Source organism: Anopheles cruzii, chromosome 2 (genome assembly GCF_943734635.1).
Source record: "Anopheles cruzii chromosome 2, idAnoCruzAS_RS32_06, whole genome shotgun sequence".
In the NCBI taxonomy this organism is placed as follows: domain Eukaryota; kingdom Metazoa; phylum Arthropoda; class Insecta; order Diptera; family Culicidae; genus Anopheles; species Anopheles cruzii.
In genome coordinates, this window is record NC_069144.1 from 11,386,673 (window position 1) to 11,403,108 (window position 16,436).

Here is a 16,436-nt window from a genome sequence, read left to right on the forward strand (position 1 = left end):
GAGACCGGCCGGCCGGCCTGTCACACACCATATTGTTCGCCCTCGGTGCCTTGAGTGCAGTTGCATCCTTTTGCGAGATGCAACAGTGCACACGCGCGCCGATGCAACAGGCGTGCGAGCGAGACAGAGGAACGGGTTCCGCGCAGTGCGCGCGCGCGACACGAGCAAAGGGAGTGCACCGGATCCGTGTGCACTGCACTGCACTCGAAAAGTGCAGCAAAGTGCATTGTCCCTTTCGCGTCATCTATGCGATCTTACCTCTCTCTCTCCCGCTCTCTGTCGAGTCCACAAAAAAGTCCCAGTGCTCCCGGTCGAGTCCTCCTGCTGATTTTCAGCATTACGATTGTGTGTGTGCACGTGCTTTTGGCTCGTGCGCAAAAGGACTCCTAATTGTGTGGACCCGGTGCCCCCGGTGTGTGTGTGTATTTGTGGACGTTTTTTTATTTTTCCCTCGCTCCTTGGGATGTGTCATTCCACCGGCGAAAGGGAAATGACCGCGCGCGCGCTCGCCGCATGCATCGAAATGCAATTGCACTTGCACTCCGGCGCTCCGGCAGCAACAGAGCCTCGCGCGCGCGCCATATTACGCGTATTGGTTGGTGGGCAAAAGAGTCACTTTTGCGATCGGAAGATCCGAAGAATGAAAAAGGGGGACCGAAATAAGGACCGAAAAAAGCGGATTCGACGATAAAGTTCATTTGTTAATGCCCGACAATCACAAATTACCTTCGCACTGAGGCTCTGTAACACGTCCAAATAATATTCCGGGGGAAAGAAGTCGCTTTGCGCTAGATCCGCGTGAATAAGGCGTGAATAGTCAAGCAGCTCGAACCTTAATTCGTGGATTTTCGTTATGAGCAACGCGCGCGGACGGCCACCGCAGGGCCAACGTAGCTTTCTCTTGTCCAAATGTTGATGTTAAATGTGACAAACACGTTTTTTGAGCATGTTCGTAACGTCTGCAAGACTCGCAATTCGAACGTCGTATACCATTTGCTGAACTCAGAGGCGATGTTTTCGGCGGTGTAATTGCAGTTTTTGGGCGTCCCGCAAACTTTCATCGTCGTCTCCCAAGTCCCCTCTTACAGTGACATTTAAATTTAGCTGTCCAAAATTTCTGTTGTAGTTTTGCTCGTTATTGAAGTTTTTAGCTATTTTTTGAAGTTTTGCTCGTTATTGGCGAACAACTCTAGCAATCTCTGATTTGAAGCAACTCATAATAAACGATTCCTCTCAAGTCCCACCTTGTGAACAGTCCCACCAAAAAAACAACGAAAGCATTTTTTGAAGTGTAAAGAGTCAGCTTTAAAACGAGCATAAACATGAAACTGTACGATTGATACTTCGTAAGATATCGATCACTAAAGTCATCTACCGAGAAAGGAATGGATCACATTTTCTCCAATATTATATTTAATGACACCTCGACAATCTTTCATTCACTGGCGCTGCCATCAACATCAAGCTGAGGCATTCAACCTATCAAGTCATCCTCGTATGACAGATCCTTAGCCATCAGCCAACGTCGTCGCATTTGCAGCAAGCCATGTCAATCTCAGTAGCCCTAGTCCAATACACACTTTGCCTGCGCTCTTGACATAATCGTTACAGCATTTCCATAATACGTCTCCGTTTCGTTCCATTTGTCGGCTGTCATCTTGTGCACAGTTTGATCATAAAAATTAGCATTCTCATCACCGCGCGCGGAATTTACCCGCGTACATCTTCAAAAGCGGTGGCCAAGGCTACAAGCAACAAATCTTGCGGGCGCCTGTTCCTGTTCAAGTTTTCTCTTCCGTCGTGTGTCCTACAAAGTATCCAAAAGAAGCGCTCCAATTAAAATGTTTTCAGCTGTGGGTCATAACTCAGCCCAGGAGTAGAGCGTCCTTAATCGATCAAAGCCCCGGTCCGTGGCCCTTGGGGCATTATCAAACATCATTAGATAACGAAGCAAAAGCTGAGGGCCCGACACGCGACACTTTGGGCGGGCCTCCACCGCGCGTGCTCCGAAACCGCACACATCACGGCCGGGAGTACGGTGGTAAGTTTTGTTTAATTTAAAATTAAAAATAAATTAATGTCCTGTGGCCGTGAGCGTCCGGCGCACTGTTAGGTCAACAACATCCCGGGCGGCTCCTAGTCTTGCGAGCGAACTGTTTCTGTGTTTTTTCGGTCATCATCGTCGTCGGGACGCGAATCGAAATGTTAATGGCCAATGGCGAGCGAAGAGGTGAAGAGGCGAAGTAGAGAAGACATCCGCACATTCCATCCGGTTTATTATCGTTGCGTCCTCCTGATCCTTGCGATCCTTCTGCCGGGGGTTGACCGCAGAGGCCAGTTCAGAGTGGCCAGGCCGCTGCCGCGCACTGTGTCCAGGCAAAAGTCCATTATCAACACTAACAGGTACTTAAGGACGGTCATAAACGAAGTAATTTATTTCAGCGGCGCCTGACGCCTGACGTGGTTGCCTTGCCGTCGCCCGACCGGCCAGGAAAATCGTGACCAGATGGGCAGGACGATGGGGTTTGAGGTTTTGAGGCTGCTTGCAAAAAAAAGGGTCGCGCTCATCAGTCGCCCGTCGGTCCGACCACAAAAAGCCGTTTATTTCTGTCGTATCCCCCGGCGACCGCCATGTAACGAGCACGCTGCCAAATCAGCCTTGGGGGCCCAACGATTGTTGGGGTCTGTAATCTTAAAACTGTCGATTTTTATCCATCTGCCACCGAGATCATTTTGCGGGGTGGGCGAAACGATAAATCTAATCCTTAACACGTCCGCCCGTTCCGTAATTGTGCGCAAGCGATCGATTGATTTTCCGATCGATCGACCGATCGACTAATAGCCCTCCAAAGAGCCGTTGCAAGTGATCAACGAGCCTTGCTGGAATTGGGGTAGGGTTAGAATTACCTTTTCGGAGGTTCGTTTTGCCCTCTCTCTCTAAACTTGTTGTGTGCCCGCCTAAGTTCGGTGTCCGCGGTGCACCAGACGCAGACAGTTCGGTCTGCTGCGTCCCCGACAGACAGCAGCGGGCCTTCCTGTCTGCCTATTTTCCGTGCATTTAGAGGTCTCATTACACGGCAGCAAACACCGTCCTGGTGGTGGTATCGATCGCGCGTCAGTCGTCGGGTCTTTATCAGACCGGAAAAAGGAGACCGGGAACCCGGGGTCCCACAGACACTGGACCCAGTTCAGGTCCTCGCACAGGACTTCCTCTCCGTACTTCAGACCATAAATTACGCCACGTTCCCCGCTTCTGGCTCGGAAAATCGCCACGGAACGGTATTGGGCCGGTCAAAATCGCCGCCACTGGCCCGAGAAGAAGTGGGGTAGCTGGAATGAATTATGGATGTTCGATCGGGAGTCCAAAGGTGGGTCCCCTGTCCCCGGGGGGAGTTGACCGATCGCCGAGACAATCGGCGACTTAGGGCCACGCGCCGCGCCGGGCCGCATATGTCGATGGGGGTCCTGCCTGCCAAGCGCATGATAGGATAATTGGACCGTGCTTAGGACCACGCCACCGGCGGATACGGGTCCGGGCGGTCGTGTGTTGGTGCTCCTCCTCGAAGTGCACAGTGCTATCCACACATAAAACACTCCTTTTTCGCTCCCTTTGCCGGGCGCACAGACAATTCTAAGGCGCAGCGCAGCAGCAGCAGCAGCTGATCCGGTCCGGGTCAGGCCAGCGCAATCGGCGTCAGCTGCTGCTGCCGGTGGGTAGAGCGACTTCGCGAAACGAGAAGTTAACGAAAACGGAATGTTCTAAGCGTTCAGGGTTAGCGCTTCAACGCCACAAAGAGGCTAGGCAGCAGCACACGGTTTTCAATTACTGCTGGCCGCTGGACGTAGACAGGTTTTCTCTTTCGCTCGGCCGCAGGGTCCCCAGGTTCGGGAGGGCGCAAGATTCGGGCGCGATAACGAGACGTCCGGGGAGCGATAATATTTGTTCGAAGTCCAGGAAGCTCCGGAGAGTGGTTCAGTGGGTCTAAACCTTTACAAAAATGTTGCCAAATGTTAGCTGAATGTTCCAATCGCACGGTTCCTAATCGTCTCGTGACCGTCGCGCCGCGAGGATTGCCGAAACAGTTGGTCCGTCCGGGTCCGAGTGGGGCGGCGCTGTGGTCACACAATTATTATCCCTCCGCCAAAGGATCCAAAAGCCCGAAGAGCAAGAGAGACAGAGAGAGAGAAAGAGAGAGAGAGTAGGGTCCACCTGCGCGCACCTGCTCCGCGGCGTGTTATTGTTCTCGTGTGTTTAAAACATGGAATAAAGCAAAACTGAAATGAAACTCAAATAAAAACCCGGTGTGCCGATGTGCTCCTCCTCTGCGCCGTCGCGCGCGTCATTAGAAAAAGGAGACATCGGACAACAACCGATTGGCATCCGGGGGCGCCCTCTCCGGAGGATGATCATAAAAAGCTGCAGACCGCGCGGTCTGTTGTCAAATGATTGCTAATTTTTATTTCTGTGTCCGGTGTGCCTTCAGGGCTTAGCTGAGTTGCAGAAAGAAATCGATTTTACGATCGGATTATGGCGCAGGCTGCCGATGGCAGGATCAACCCAGCCGCTGGGTGGGTGCATTTTGGTTGAAGCGAGAAAAGTGGGCACGGGTTCCGAGAAGATAATGAAAATCCGCGATCAGTACGTACCTTAGGTCAGAACCAGCTGCATAATTTACACCGTTCAACCCGCTGCTGCTGGAACCACCACCTGGAATTGGCGCCATAAACGGAAGAAAGATGTTAGAGCGTGGCCGGAAAAGAAACGTTTTTGCCAACCAGAATCAGAGAGCGGACCAGCAACCATTTCCGATTCCGAAACCGGAAACAAAGATTTAATCTTCTACTTCCTAGTATTTCAAAAGACGGCGCCCGCGCGTTGCGCACACTCCCGAAACACACACATTGCGTACAACACGTGGAGCGCGCGTCTCGCGTAAAATTCGCGCGACAGTCGCACGCAAAAACCGGCTCACTCATTTCTCACGCCGGAAAACGCTTCACGGGGTTCACCAAAGTAAACAACGTGACTTGCCAGATCTCACTCACGGCGTGCGGCGTGAGAATGAGTATGAGTGTCTCGCCATTCAGAGAGGGAAAGGGGTCTGTGTTACTCTGTGTGCGTGCAAGGCGAACTGGGGCCGTCCCGTCTGAGTCCCCGTGTATACTCCCCAAATAGTTGAAGCACGCGGCCGCATGACCGATCACCCCGCCGTTTCCCCATTTTTGAGTTACATGAGCGAACGCCGCCACCACACACAAACACGTGTTCGCTCACCAACACACACCGGCCGGCGGGTGTGTGTGTGCCCCATCGCGTAAAAAAGTTTCGGCGGGTACACGTGAGAAAAAGAAAGACTAAGATTTTTAGCCACCAGCAGACCGAACAAAAAGAACACAAAATTGCACACAGCGCCAAAAATGCGCCAAGCGCGATCGTAGCACCTCCCCGCCTCCCCGTCGCCGAGCGTATCCGGATGGATCGGTCTGGATACCGGGGGGGCCGGGGGTAAGCTCCGTCGTCGTCGTCGTGCCTGAACGAAGGTGGATGACGAATTCGCAACACATTTGCGCATTTTTGTGCAAATATGGTCCAGATAAATCCGATCCTTTTACGGGACGGTCTGTGGCCGGTTGGCCTTGGTGCCAGCTTCGCTTTCACGACGTGTACCCGGCACAATCCTAGCAACCGGGGTCGACTAAAAAAGGAGCCGAAAGCGTTGCGAGAGAGCCACGCGAACGGTCTGTGTTTGCTTTGATCGGAGGTTACATACCTGTTGCAAAGCTGCTAGTGTAATTCATTCTTGCTTCGCCCTCGCTCACTCGCGCCAGGTTTTAGTAGCACACACTCGCTTTCGGTATCTAACACCCGCAATCTCTCTCACTCTACTGCCGCTGTTGCTGTTGCTGTTGGTGCCGGTCACTGCCACCGCACTGCTCTGAGCCACTGACTGTCGAGAGGGTTACTACTTCCACTTTGTATTTGCTTCGCACTCACACACAGTCACTGCTGGTGCTGCTAGCCACTGACAGGACAAAAAAACCCAAATATAATTTTAATAGAGTGTACTCTACGCGAAACGTCACGCACTATCGTATCCTGTGAAACGATGGCCACTAAAGCTCCACCGGCGACTGCTTCGGAAACAGCACACACTTTCCCAACGTCAGTACGAGTCAGATATTCGGGTTCACGTCCGAAAAAGGACTAACCCTTCCTGTGTGTGACTACCGCGAAATGATCGTCGTGGATGAACACCTGAGGAAACCGCGTTGCGGCTGCTGTTACGTGACAGAGTCTACTCCGCTGGTGACTGAGATGAGAGCGCTCGGTTCGGCTCGACTCGGCGATTTGGTGGCGAAAAGCTGCCTGTCAAAAGCAGAACCAATATATGACAACACTCTTTGCACTGTTGCAGCAGCACGCTCCCGGAAACGGGTCCGCTAAGTATGTTAGCATATGGAACCCGCCGCGAGTGGGCCAATAAGTAACCAACCAACCCGGTGTTGCCAGGGAACGATCACGACCGGAAGAATCGAATCGAACGGTAAAAAATACACCAGCACGACGAAGACGGAAAGGTTGGAGCGCGCGTTCCTTCTACCGTTCACAAATAACTTAAAACTGGCCCCAAAGCAAGCAAGTGTACGGATGTGTACGAACGACGACGACGACGACGGGGTCCGGATGTTCTCACCACATGCCTGAGTGCCGATCGGATCCACTCTCTATAACCTCACATCTACAACGCACACGCACGGACACGCATACAAAGTCGAGCCAAGGGTCGGTCCGACGGAGTGCAATGTGTGGGGGGGTGAAGGCGCGCGACCATCACTGCACACACCTTTAGCCAGTCGACGGCCGTCTACGGGTGCTAGGATGCGAGGTAGGTGAGAGAGAGGTTCGGCGTTGAGATTAAAATGCAAGCGACGACGAGACTACTCCACACGGAAGCGGGGGAAGGGAAGTGGCGGCGTCGTGTCCTCTCCACACACATGGAACCGCCGCAGTGCAGTAGTGGTAGTGGTGGTACTTTACGGGCCCCAGAAAGAGCCAGCTAGCTGAAGTGCTGACGAAGTACGGCACACAGATCGCTCCGATAGAGCAGGACGAGATCGAAGCAGGCAGAGAGAAACAATCTACGCTCCGGTGTGCGTGTGTGTGAGAGAGAGAGCACGATAGAGAAGGATGTTGGAGGACTGCGGGGTGGCGGCACGAACGCGGGGTAGTGTGTTTTAGTACTCAGCAGCCGCGCCGTGACCCCTTTCTCTAATCTCACCACACTCTCTCTTTCTCCAGGCGACGCATCTCACTAATTGGATACTAGTTTCTCACATCCACCGCTGGGACAGGACACCGAAGGACCAGCGTAGGCCACGGTGGATCAACAAAGCTAGTCTGTGGAGGGGGTGCCCTTGCCCTTTGGAATGACCAGAAAGTAGGGCACGAGCCTGATGCACACAATTTCCAACGGTTCCGGTAATCTCAATGTTCCGAGCCAAAGGCGGTCACGAGAACGTACGCAACCAGATACGCAATCAGCGAGCGGACACATCATTGAGGTTGCCCATCGTGCGAATGTTGTCCAAAATTATCGGTGTCGGTAAGCCGTACCCCGCGCGATACGTGTGCGCTCCGATTAATCTGCATTGTTTTTCGTCGTTTTTCTAGATACCAACCCGAATTCTGGTGCACACGGTAAACCTCGGGCCGGAAGCAAATCTGCCGTTGAATCTTCCGATGCAACGAACCATTCTCCCCGCGCATGAACCTTGAATTCTGACCACCAAAAGATGCGCTTCCGAATCGGTGAATCGGATCGGTTGCGGCTACTCTTTTCGCATCGTTCGCTTCGGCCAACACATTCCAACCCAAAAGCGGGCCGCGCGTGCGCAGCCACTGCGATTTCGTGCTCTTGGTTGCTGTTGCTGTTTTGTTCCGCTCCCCGCTTCGCGCGCGTTCTGCCTTTGGGTGGCCCCGATTATTTGCCAAAATGTCCGACGTTCGTCCGCAAAGCCGGGTGCGCGGCGGGGCAAAAAGAACAAAACCGCGAAGCAGACGTCGGTCGGCCCAAGGCCTGGTGGCGGGGCGGGGAGTGAGGTTGGAGGAGGTTCGGCCCCCGAAGATGGTCGAGAAAATTCGGTCAAAATTTGGTGAGTGTTTCGAATCTCGCCGCGTGCGCACACTCATACGCGCACCGCGTTCACCGGGTGGCGCGGTCGCTCACTAGCCCCAATCTAGCCGTGGCCATTTACTGCTCCACTGTGTCTGTCGCCCCCCTTTTCGAAAGCTGACACGCGGCGCCGCAGTGTGTGCGCGCGCACCCTCCGCGGTTTTGTGTGTGTACGCGTAACACGCAGGGGCGAAGGGGTTGGATTGCGTAAACCCCGATTCCCCCCCATTGGAAACCCGAACCCTGCTGGGGACCGAAGCTGATGAGGTGGTAGTTGTAAAAGGCTTGCCCGCCCGGGGGGACCCAACTCTCCACTTGCGCCACATGGCCGCGAACCGGGGAGGGCAACATTGGGGGGCGAAAATTTCACGCCCGGCACGGATGTTGCGTGGCCGTGCCGGTAATAAGTATTTTTGCAGCTAATAAGTAGAATTCTGTCGATATAATGAAAGAATATTGTCAGATCCTGAGCGATAAAAACTCGATAGAAAGGATTAGGAATATTTTAATAACAATGAGCCGTCAGAAAGAAGTTAATCTTTCAGAGAGAACAATTTTCACTTTCATTCGGACAGTACATTGCAGTGACCCAAAAATTTGTTCTATTTCATTGGGTCATAGGCAGCGAAAAACCATAAACTTAGTATTCCTTATATAAAAAGATGTAGTTAAAGATTGTTTTTTCATGGAGGAAAACATTAATGACGATATCGCGATTGATCATGCATTGATTCAAGTAGATAATATCGATTTAAGTTTGGAAGAAGAAATAAACTAACAAGTATTCTATCAAACGTTTAAACAATAGTTCCTGGGTTGGATACTTCGAATGGTAATAAATACTTTCTAAATTCCCACAAACGGTCGATCATTTGGCGTTACGGCGTTACAATTACTTGACAACAACGCGTTACGCGATTGTTGCGGGTTACATGCGTTAGAAAAATTTATCCACCAAATAATGTTTTGTTAATTGATTTCATTTTTTCTTTAATTCACACTAAAACATTCAGTTACAGTACGCAACAAAACTTTGTATGGTTTAAAAAAAATCAATAATAATTCCCTATTTATCATACTTGAACGCAAAAAACACACGTAAAACGTTGAACTTAATCAAAACACATGCAAAGAACACAGAAACGTTAACAGAAGTCCGTAGATTCTTCGACCTAAGGCGCGCGCTAGTGTTGGTCACCGCCCCGTGCTCGCTAAATAGATAAGGAAGCTATATAGAACCTCCGAATCATTGAATCGCTATGGTATGCGTAATCGCGCTATCAGCATCAGCAGCGTGTGAGAAAGAGAGAGAGAGGCATGGCGCGAGTTTAGTGGAGAGAAAAGAAAAAAGAAAGAACTAAATGTCACACAGATCGCCCACCGCGGCGCGCGCCGTGGACCACCAAAATCGCTCGCGCGTCGTCAAAGGGGCCAACTAAAATGGCGGATCCGCATAGTGGCCGTCGTCGTAACTCTTTCCAGTTCGTCGGTGCGCCCCCCGATTGGCGCGAAGGTCATTCTGCCGGCCGGCCGGCATATTGCACTTGACAGTGGCACCAGTCCGTCCTATTAATGGCGTGATGTCGTTCGCCGCTGTCGCCCTTGATGCATGGCCGTGAATCGACGGATCGAGCTGCAGGGAACCGTGCGCATGGTTTACTTTGATGAAACACTAGCGCGCGGCTTGCAAAATTGTTCGTAGCGTCCCTTCGGAACAATGTACCATCCAACCATCAGGCTACAATGTACTTCATTTTCTTCGGGTGTGCTTTCGTAGGGACGGGATTGCTTCCGCGTTCGTCCATTACTACATAGCATATGAGGGCATAGCATAATAATGTAAATTGGTATTGGATTGACAAGCGAAGGACCGCTCGCTTCCCACCGTATCTAGCAACCGGCGGTACAGGCCTCGATGGGAAATTAGAAACGACGATGCATTTGGCCGTCGTCGAACCTTAGTTCACTTCCGTGTTTCCGCGCGTACGCGAAGATAATCCGGCTGACCGGTTCCCCGGTGCGATCCTTTGCCAACGGCCATCTCCCAGGCATGGAGGCCGAAGATTGGGCTCAAACCAGGGTGCGCACTTCGACTTGCGCACAACACACACCCGAGACGCCCGGTCACCCGGAAACCCGGGTGACCGAAGAGCATAAATCGCGTGTAAACATTGATATTTCGTGTTGCGCTCAAACGACCTCGCGCGCGATTCGATATCCCTTCAAACGCGCGTTGATGCTCTGTGATGGTTTCTTATCGTTTGTTTGTCCCCCCCCTCGGTGCTCCGACCCCGAAGTCCGATGCTTCCCGCTGTGTTCCGGCCACAGCGAAGCGGGTTTTTGGGGTTAATAATGTTTGTTTGCTACCTTTGCTTGCCAAAAATACTCTCCTTCACCGATCACACAAATTGCTTCCGCTCCGTGTCCATTTTTTCCTCTTTTCTTTGGTGGAAACACTTTCAAGGAGAAGCCCATTCCCCATCGTTTCGCCGTTTGGCCGTTTGGCCCTCGATGTAACGATGTATCTATGCTCGCGAATTTTATGCTGGCGGAATTTGGCGAGCTCCATTGTCCAGGAGTGAAAGTAAATTCAAATGCTGAATAGGCTTCGGATCGGACCGATCCTTCGTTGATCCTTCCCGGAAAGAAAAAAATCAGACATTTTGATCATTCGAGCGATCGAGCGCCAATGCGCAAAGATATTTTAGCGGCTCCGTTGTTTCGTGTGGTGTGGCTTTCCAGCAAAATCAGTAAAGTGTTGTCCCTTTTTGGGCCCGCAGCCTTTGCCCGGTGACCGGTTTTAAAGGGGGTCATGAGCATGAAAAGGTCAAGGTCCGGTGGTTCGGTCGAAATTGCAATTGCCTCGGCACCCTAACGGGGGGCGATAGTGCACCACACCATTCCGGGACGGGTTGTCACAGCTGTCCCAGCGCTCCAATCCGGATATCTTGTGGGCCGAACAAAGAAACGTTCCGCTTCTTTCCCTTTACGAAACGTGTGAACAGACCGCCAAACAGAGCGGGCAGAACGGTTGCGGTGGTTTCCCGGTGGTCCCGGGCCCAGGGACGAATACGCGTCGTCCCGTCCTGCGAGTGGTCCGGTATACCCGCCAAGTTGGGTCCGCGGTTCCAAAACCAGTTTCCAGCGCGGTCAAAATGAAAGGAAGGCCCCTCGTCAACTAGTGGTCCGTGCGGCCCGCCGTTGCCGACAGCCCGCCGCCGAGCGACCCCGTCTAGGAATTTTTGGTTCTCGCATAGCCTGGCCGTTTCCTGCCACGGTCCTACACGCTTGTTTGTGCGCGCTTTGAGAATCCTTTTTTCATTCGTCGGCTCTATTGTCTCTCTTCCTAGACAGGACACACAGAGGAACCGGTGAGCGGCTTTTATGCGTTGGTCCCGGTGCGACCAGTTTTTGGGCTATTTTATATTGTACCATCCCCCCGCGGGCGCACAACTTGTTGTTTAAATGATTAAACAAAAGCAAACAAACAGCAAGATCCTTCATTTTGTTCGCCTTTTCCCGAAAGCCGGTGCCCTGAACGGCCGCCATCGAGGATAAGTGAGGTTTCCGAGTGAGAGGAGAAGAGACGAGATCCACCGAAGGGGTTGCAAACTGCAGTTTGCGGCTAAATAGGGGAAGAATGCACCGGCCGTCAGCAAGTGCACTTGCACATTTGCAACTGCACCCGTATGCGCACACACTCCGCAAGTGCAGAAAGTGCGTCATCTGTGCGAGTGTTTGTGGAGGGCGAACGTAACCGGTGGTCGGGTTGGGGTTGGTAGGAGTGCATTTGCATCTGCACACAATGCACCCATACAAGCATGCACGCGGCGGAATGCATCTGATGGTGCAATCGGTGTCTCTGTACCGCTGTTTCGCGACTGCAATCGACCAATTGGCGCGCGCAAAATGGCGCGCCAGTACTGAGGATCGGACCAATTACGTGGTCCGCTGCCCCATGGGGGCTACTGCCGCGCCCCAGGTGGGTGTGTGCATAAAACCAGTGCATAAACCACCTCCGGAAGCGGCCAATGCTAGATGTCGGAACTGTTGGAACATTAAAATTACAAATTACGCATTTTATAGAGTTTCTTCTCACAGCTTCTTTTCACATCCAAACCGAGAGGCAACGCTTCGGAACGCACCGTGGAAAAGCCGTTCCGACAGCCTATAATTAATTTAACCAATTTCGATGCGAGTCACAGAAGTCAGTCAACGGTGCGTACGTTGAATGCGCCATTTACGCAACGTGCGTTTGTGGATTCTGGCCGGCTCCGCGAGTTACGCACCAAAAATTGCGTAGCGCGTTAATTATATGCTTCAGAGCAACGTTCCAGAATTTTCCCACCTCCCCGGGCTGACCCTGGGACTGGGAAACCAGAGTGTGCAGAGAGTTGGTAACGGCCAGTTGGTCTGGATTTTGAGAATGCATGCTGAGAAGAATTTGGCGCCAAAACCAGCACATAGTATGCTGCCTCCAGCCTCCAACAGCAACACCAGACATCTGGATGACCGTGACCATGGGCGACAGATGAAAAAAAAAACATGTATCCTCATTTGAATTACATTGTTATTAAGACGCAGTGGCCGCTCGAAACGATTCGCAAAGATTTATTTCCGCTAGCAATCTTCCAATGGCCATACCATTCCCATCAAGCCCGCCTGAAGGAAATGGGATGCGCCCTCAGCCGGTGGTCAAACAGGATCCAAACTATCTGGAGCGCGTTTGAAAAGTGCGTAAGGAAATTGAGATCTGCACGCATGACTAACCGGGGGAACCGGGATGGAGGCACAAAAAAAACCCTGACGGTACGCATGAGGGTGACCCCGAACGGATACGGGCCTGGCCTACTGCTACTTTTCTCACATGCGGATTACTAGCAATCTCCTCGCGCAGTGGGGAAGCTGCGCATAAATAAAAAGGCTGCGCGCGGAACAAGGCTGACGGCAGGGTCCCTGAAATTGTATTATTTATTCGAAATTCGATTTGAATACAATTTTGTGCCGGGTGCCGCGCCGTGCACGCACCTTCAGGAGTTCGTGGGGCGCAGCGCGGCGCGGTGGCGGGCAAGAGGTGAATAATTTAATTAAATTCAGAAAACAAGTCGTAAAATGGCAATTGTTCGGCAAATCTTTGGACGCTATTAAACGACGGGCCGCGTGGAGAGAGTTGGATTTTTTTTGGGTGGTGTGTCCCGGTTATGGTAACCATTCTGGGGTTTTTTTCTCTTTCGGTACAACTTCGAAGAAAAGCTGACACTGGAAGTTTCATGGGACAGTGACAAAAAGTCTGCATTTTAATTTGATTATAATAACAAAAGGCCCGGACGCGGGACCAGTTCCTCTGGTCAGCATCCCGTGCCAGATGCTGGCAGGATGCTGGGTACTCGGCCAATTGTCGGCCAATGTCCGTCCCCTGTGATCTCCACAGCTGGACATGGCGGATCCTTCGACGCTTTTGCCGCTCAAACGGTTCTCCATGGAGACACGGTCACACGGGATCCGGATAGCCACTATCCTGGTTTCGAGGGATTTTTGGGTGGTTTCTCAGATACGATCCGAGAAAACCGTTAAAAACTAGTTAATATTTGTCCGTTGGACCAACGGACCGATTTCGCATGTGCAATGCACAAAATGGCGACAAATATGCGTGAGAACGGAACTGGAAGTGGGCAGAATGTTGTACAACGAAGCAAGACGATGACGATTTACTTAGAGATCGAACCGAAACTTGGCGTAGTAGTCCGTAATGCTGTAAAACTACACTTTCTGCCGGTTCATCTGTTCACTTAAATAATGTTTCCAACTACTTTTTTTGATTATTATCATTATTATTATTGTTACTCGAAAACTCGAAAAAAATTGATTCGAAAATAAAAATAAAAATAAAAATAAAAAGAAAAATAAAAAGAAAAATAAAAAGAAAAAAAAAGAATTTGAGAAGAAGAATTTGAGAATAAAAAGAAGAATTTGAATAAAAAGAAGAATTTGAATAAAATTGAAGTTAAAAACTAAACTGCTCGAAAATTCGAATTCGAATGTGTCAATGTGTGTGTGTGTGTGTGTTCGATGTGTCAAAATCAGCTGTTTATCAAACCGAACAAAGTAAACAAACCGGAATAATGACTTGTGCTGAGAATTATTAACCCATTAGAATTTGGATTTTGTGATGGGGACACTAGCGAGAGGAAACTTGCTGGGGAAATACAGTGCACGGTTGGTGGCACGGTGCGTCCAGGCACATCGAATAGGTTACGCAACCGATGCCAAATTTGAGCACCTGAAAACCGGACCATCATTACAGCACTTTCTGGCCGATCCGCCAAAGGAACCCATCTACATCGCATCCAGGGCAGAAAATGTCCCATACGTGCCTCAAGAGGTCCTCAAAGGACAGAAACGGAAAGTGTTCTTCGAAGTGTACGGATGCCAGATGAACACAAACGACACGGAAATCGTGTGGTCGATATTGAAGGCTCATGACTACCGGCGAACCGTCCTCCTCAAGGATGCCGATGTGGTCCTCCTGATGACGTGCGCTATCCGAGAAGGGGCCGAAGATACGGTGTGGAACCGCCTAAAGCATCTACGGTTGGCAAAATCGAAGCGAGAAACCGACGAAAAGCCTATGCTGCTCGGTGTGCTGGGCTGTATGGCGGAACGGCTTAAACAACGGCTGGTGGAAAAGGAACAGTCCGTGGACGTCGTAGCGGGACCGGATGCGTACAAAGATCTTCCCCGGCTGCTCGCCATCGGACAGAAGGGTCAGAAGGCAGTCAATGTGTTACTATCGCTCGATGAAACGTACGCAGACGTGGTTCCGGTGAAGCTGGATCGTAAATCAAAAACGGCGTACGTTTCGATCATGCGGGGATGCGATAACATGTGCACGTACTGTATTGTCCCGTTTACGAGGGGCAAGGAACGATCTCGCCCTCTGTCGTCGATCAGCGAAGAAGTGCTCAAGCTGGCGAGTGAAGGCATACGGGAGGTTACCTTGCTGGGACAGAACGTGAACAGTTATCGCGATACCAGCACCACTGGACCATCCGACCCCAAGGACGCTTCTCTGTTGGCGCCCGGTTTTCGAACCGTTTATAAAACGAAAGTTGGAGGCCTCCGGTTTGCCGAGCTGCTCTCGGAGCTGGCTGAAACGGTGCCGGACGTTAGGATTCGGTTTACGTCACCGCATCCGAAAGATTTCCCGCGCGATGTGTTGGAAACGATCGCGAAATATCCTAACGTTTGCAGCAGCTTGCATCTGCCGGCTCAATCCGGTAGCACGACGGTGCTGGAACGCATGAGAAGAGGCTATTCTCGTGAAGGTAAGAGGGTCACAGGATAGATTGTCCTGTTTGGGAAAACTGATTGTGCTATTTCGTTTGATTTCAGCATATTTGAGCCTCGCGACCGAAGTGCGTAAACTGATACCCAACGTGACACTGACGAGTGACTTTATTTGTGGGTTTTGCGGCGAAACGGAAGCCGAGTTTGCCGATACGATATCGCTGATCGAGCAGGTGGGCTATCACGCGGCGTTTCTGTTTGCATACAGTATGCGCGAAAAGACCACGGCCCACCGGCGCTACAGTGACGATGTTCCGGAAGAGATTAAGCAGGAGCGTTTGCTGCGGATGATTGCGGCGTTTCGCCGGGAGGCAAAACGGCTGAACGAAGAATTCGTAGGGCGAACGGAGCTGGTGCTCGTTGAAGGCTACAGCAAACGGTCCCGGGCCGATCTGGCTGGGCGTAACGATGGAAACGTGAAGGTTATCGTTCCCGCTGGACCGATTGCTTCTTGTCGGCAATCACCGTCGAACGATTGGTTGCGATCGGTTGGAGTCGGTGACTACATTGCGGTGCGAATTACTGCGGCCAACTCACAGATTCTGAAAGGGGAACCACTGTACCACACTAGCATTACGGAATTTTATTCAAACAATGGATAATAAAGACGGTTGGGAACATTTTTGTTTTAAACTGGTTACCGTTACCGTTTCGTTAAAAAACTTAACGAGCCCACTCTTTCCTCGATGACATTTTGAAAAATGTCAAAAAGGTAAACAATAATGCCGGAATCGTCCGGCAAAAGCAAAACATAGTGAGCAAATTGGAAATAGCAACAACGTTTTAATGGCCGAACTAAACGCTTCGCAAATGGCACGACGTCGTTTCCTCACGATGGCCATATCGTCACAGCTGGAAGAGCTGGGCTTTGCTACTGCAGAAAAAGCGGTCCTGGAGACGCTCACAGAAATGATG

General features: G+C 51.3%; 2 protein-coding genes across 2 annotated transcripts in view; both read left to right on the forward strand.

The window, feature by feature from the left end:
- The first annotated feature begins 14,311 nt into the window (after positions 1-14,311).
- Positions 14,312-16,123, forward strand: LOC128278423 (CDK5RAP1-like protein). The gene is made up of 2 exons (XM_053017151.1): positions 14,312-15,499; positions 15,567-16,123. Exons 1-2 carry the CDS (start codon positions 14,344-14,346, stop codon positions 16,121-16,123), a joined length of 1,713 nt encoding a protein of 570 aa, XP_052873111.1. The 5' UTR covers positions 14,312-14,343.
- A 141-nt stretch (positions 16,124-16,264) lies between these two features.
- Positions 16,265-16,436, forward strand: part of LOC128278140 (transcription initiation factor TFIID subunit 8-like) — a 1,155-nt gene continuing 983 nt past the window's right edge. The window contains exon 1 of the mRNA XM_053016808.1: positions 16,265-16,436. This exon is cut by the window's right edge and continues 7 nt beyond it. Within this exon, the coding sequence (XP_052872768.1) occupies positions 16,308-16,436 (129 nt within the window). The 5' untranslated portion in view covers positions 16,265-16,307.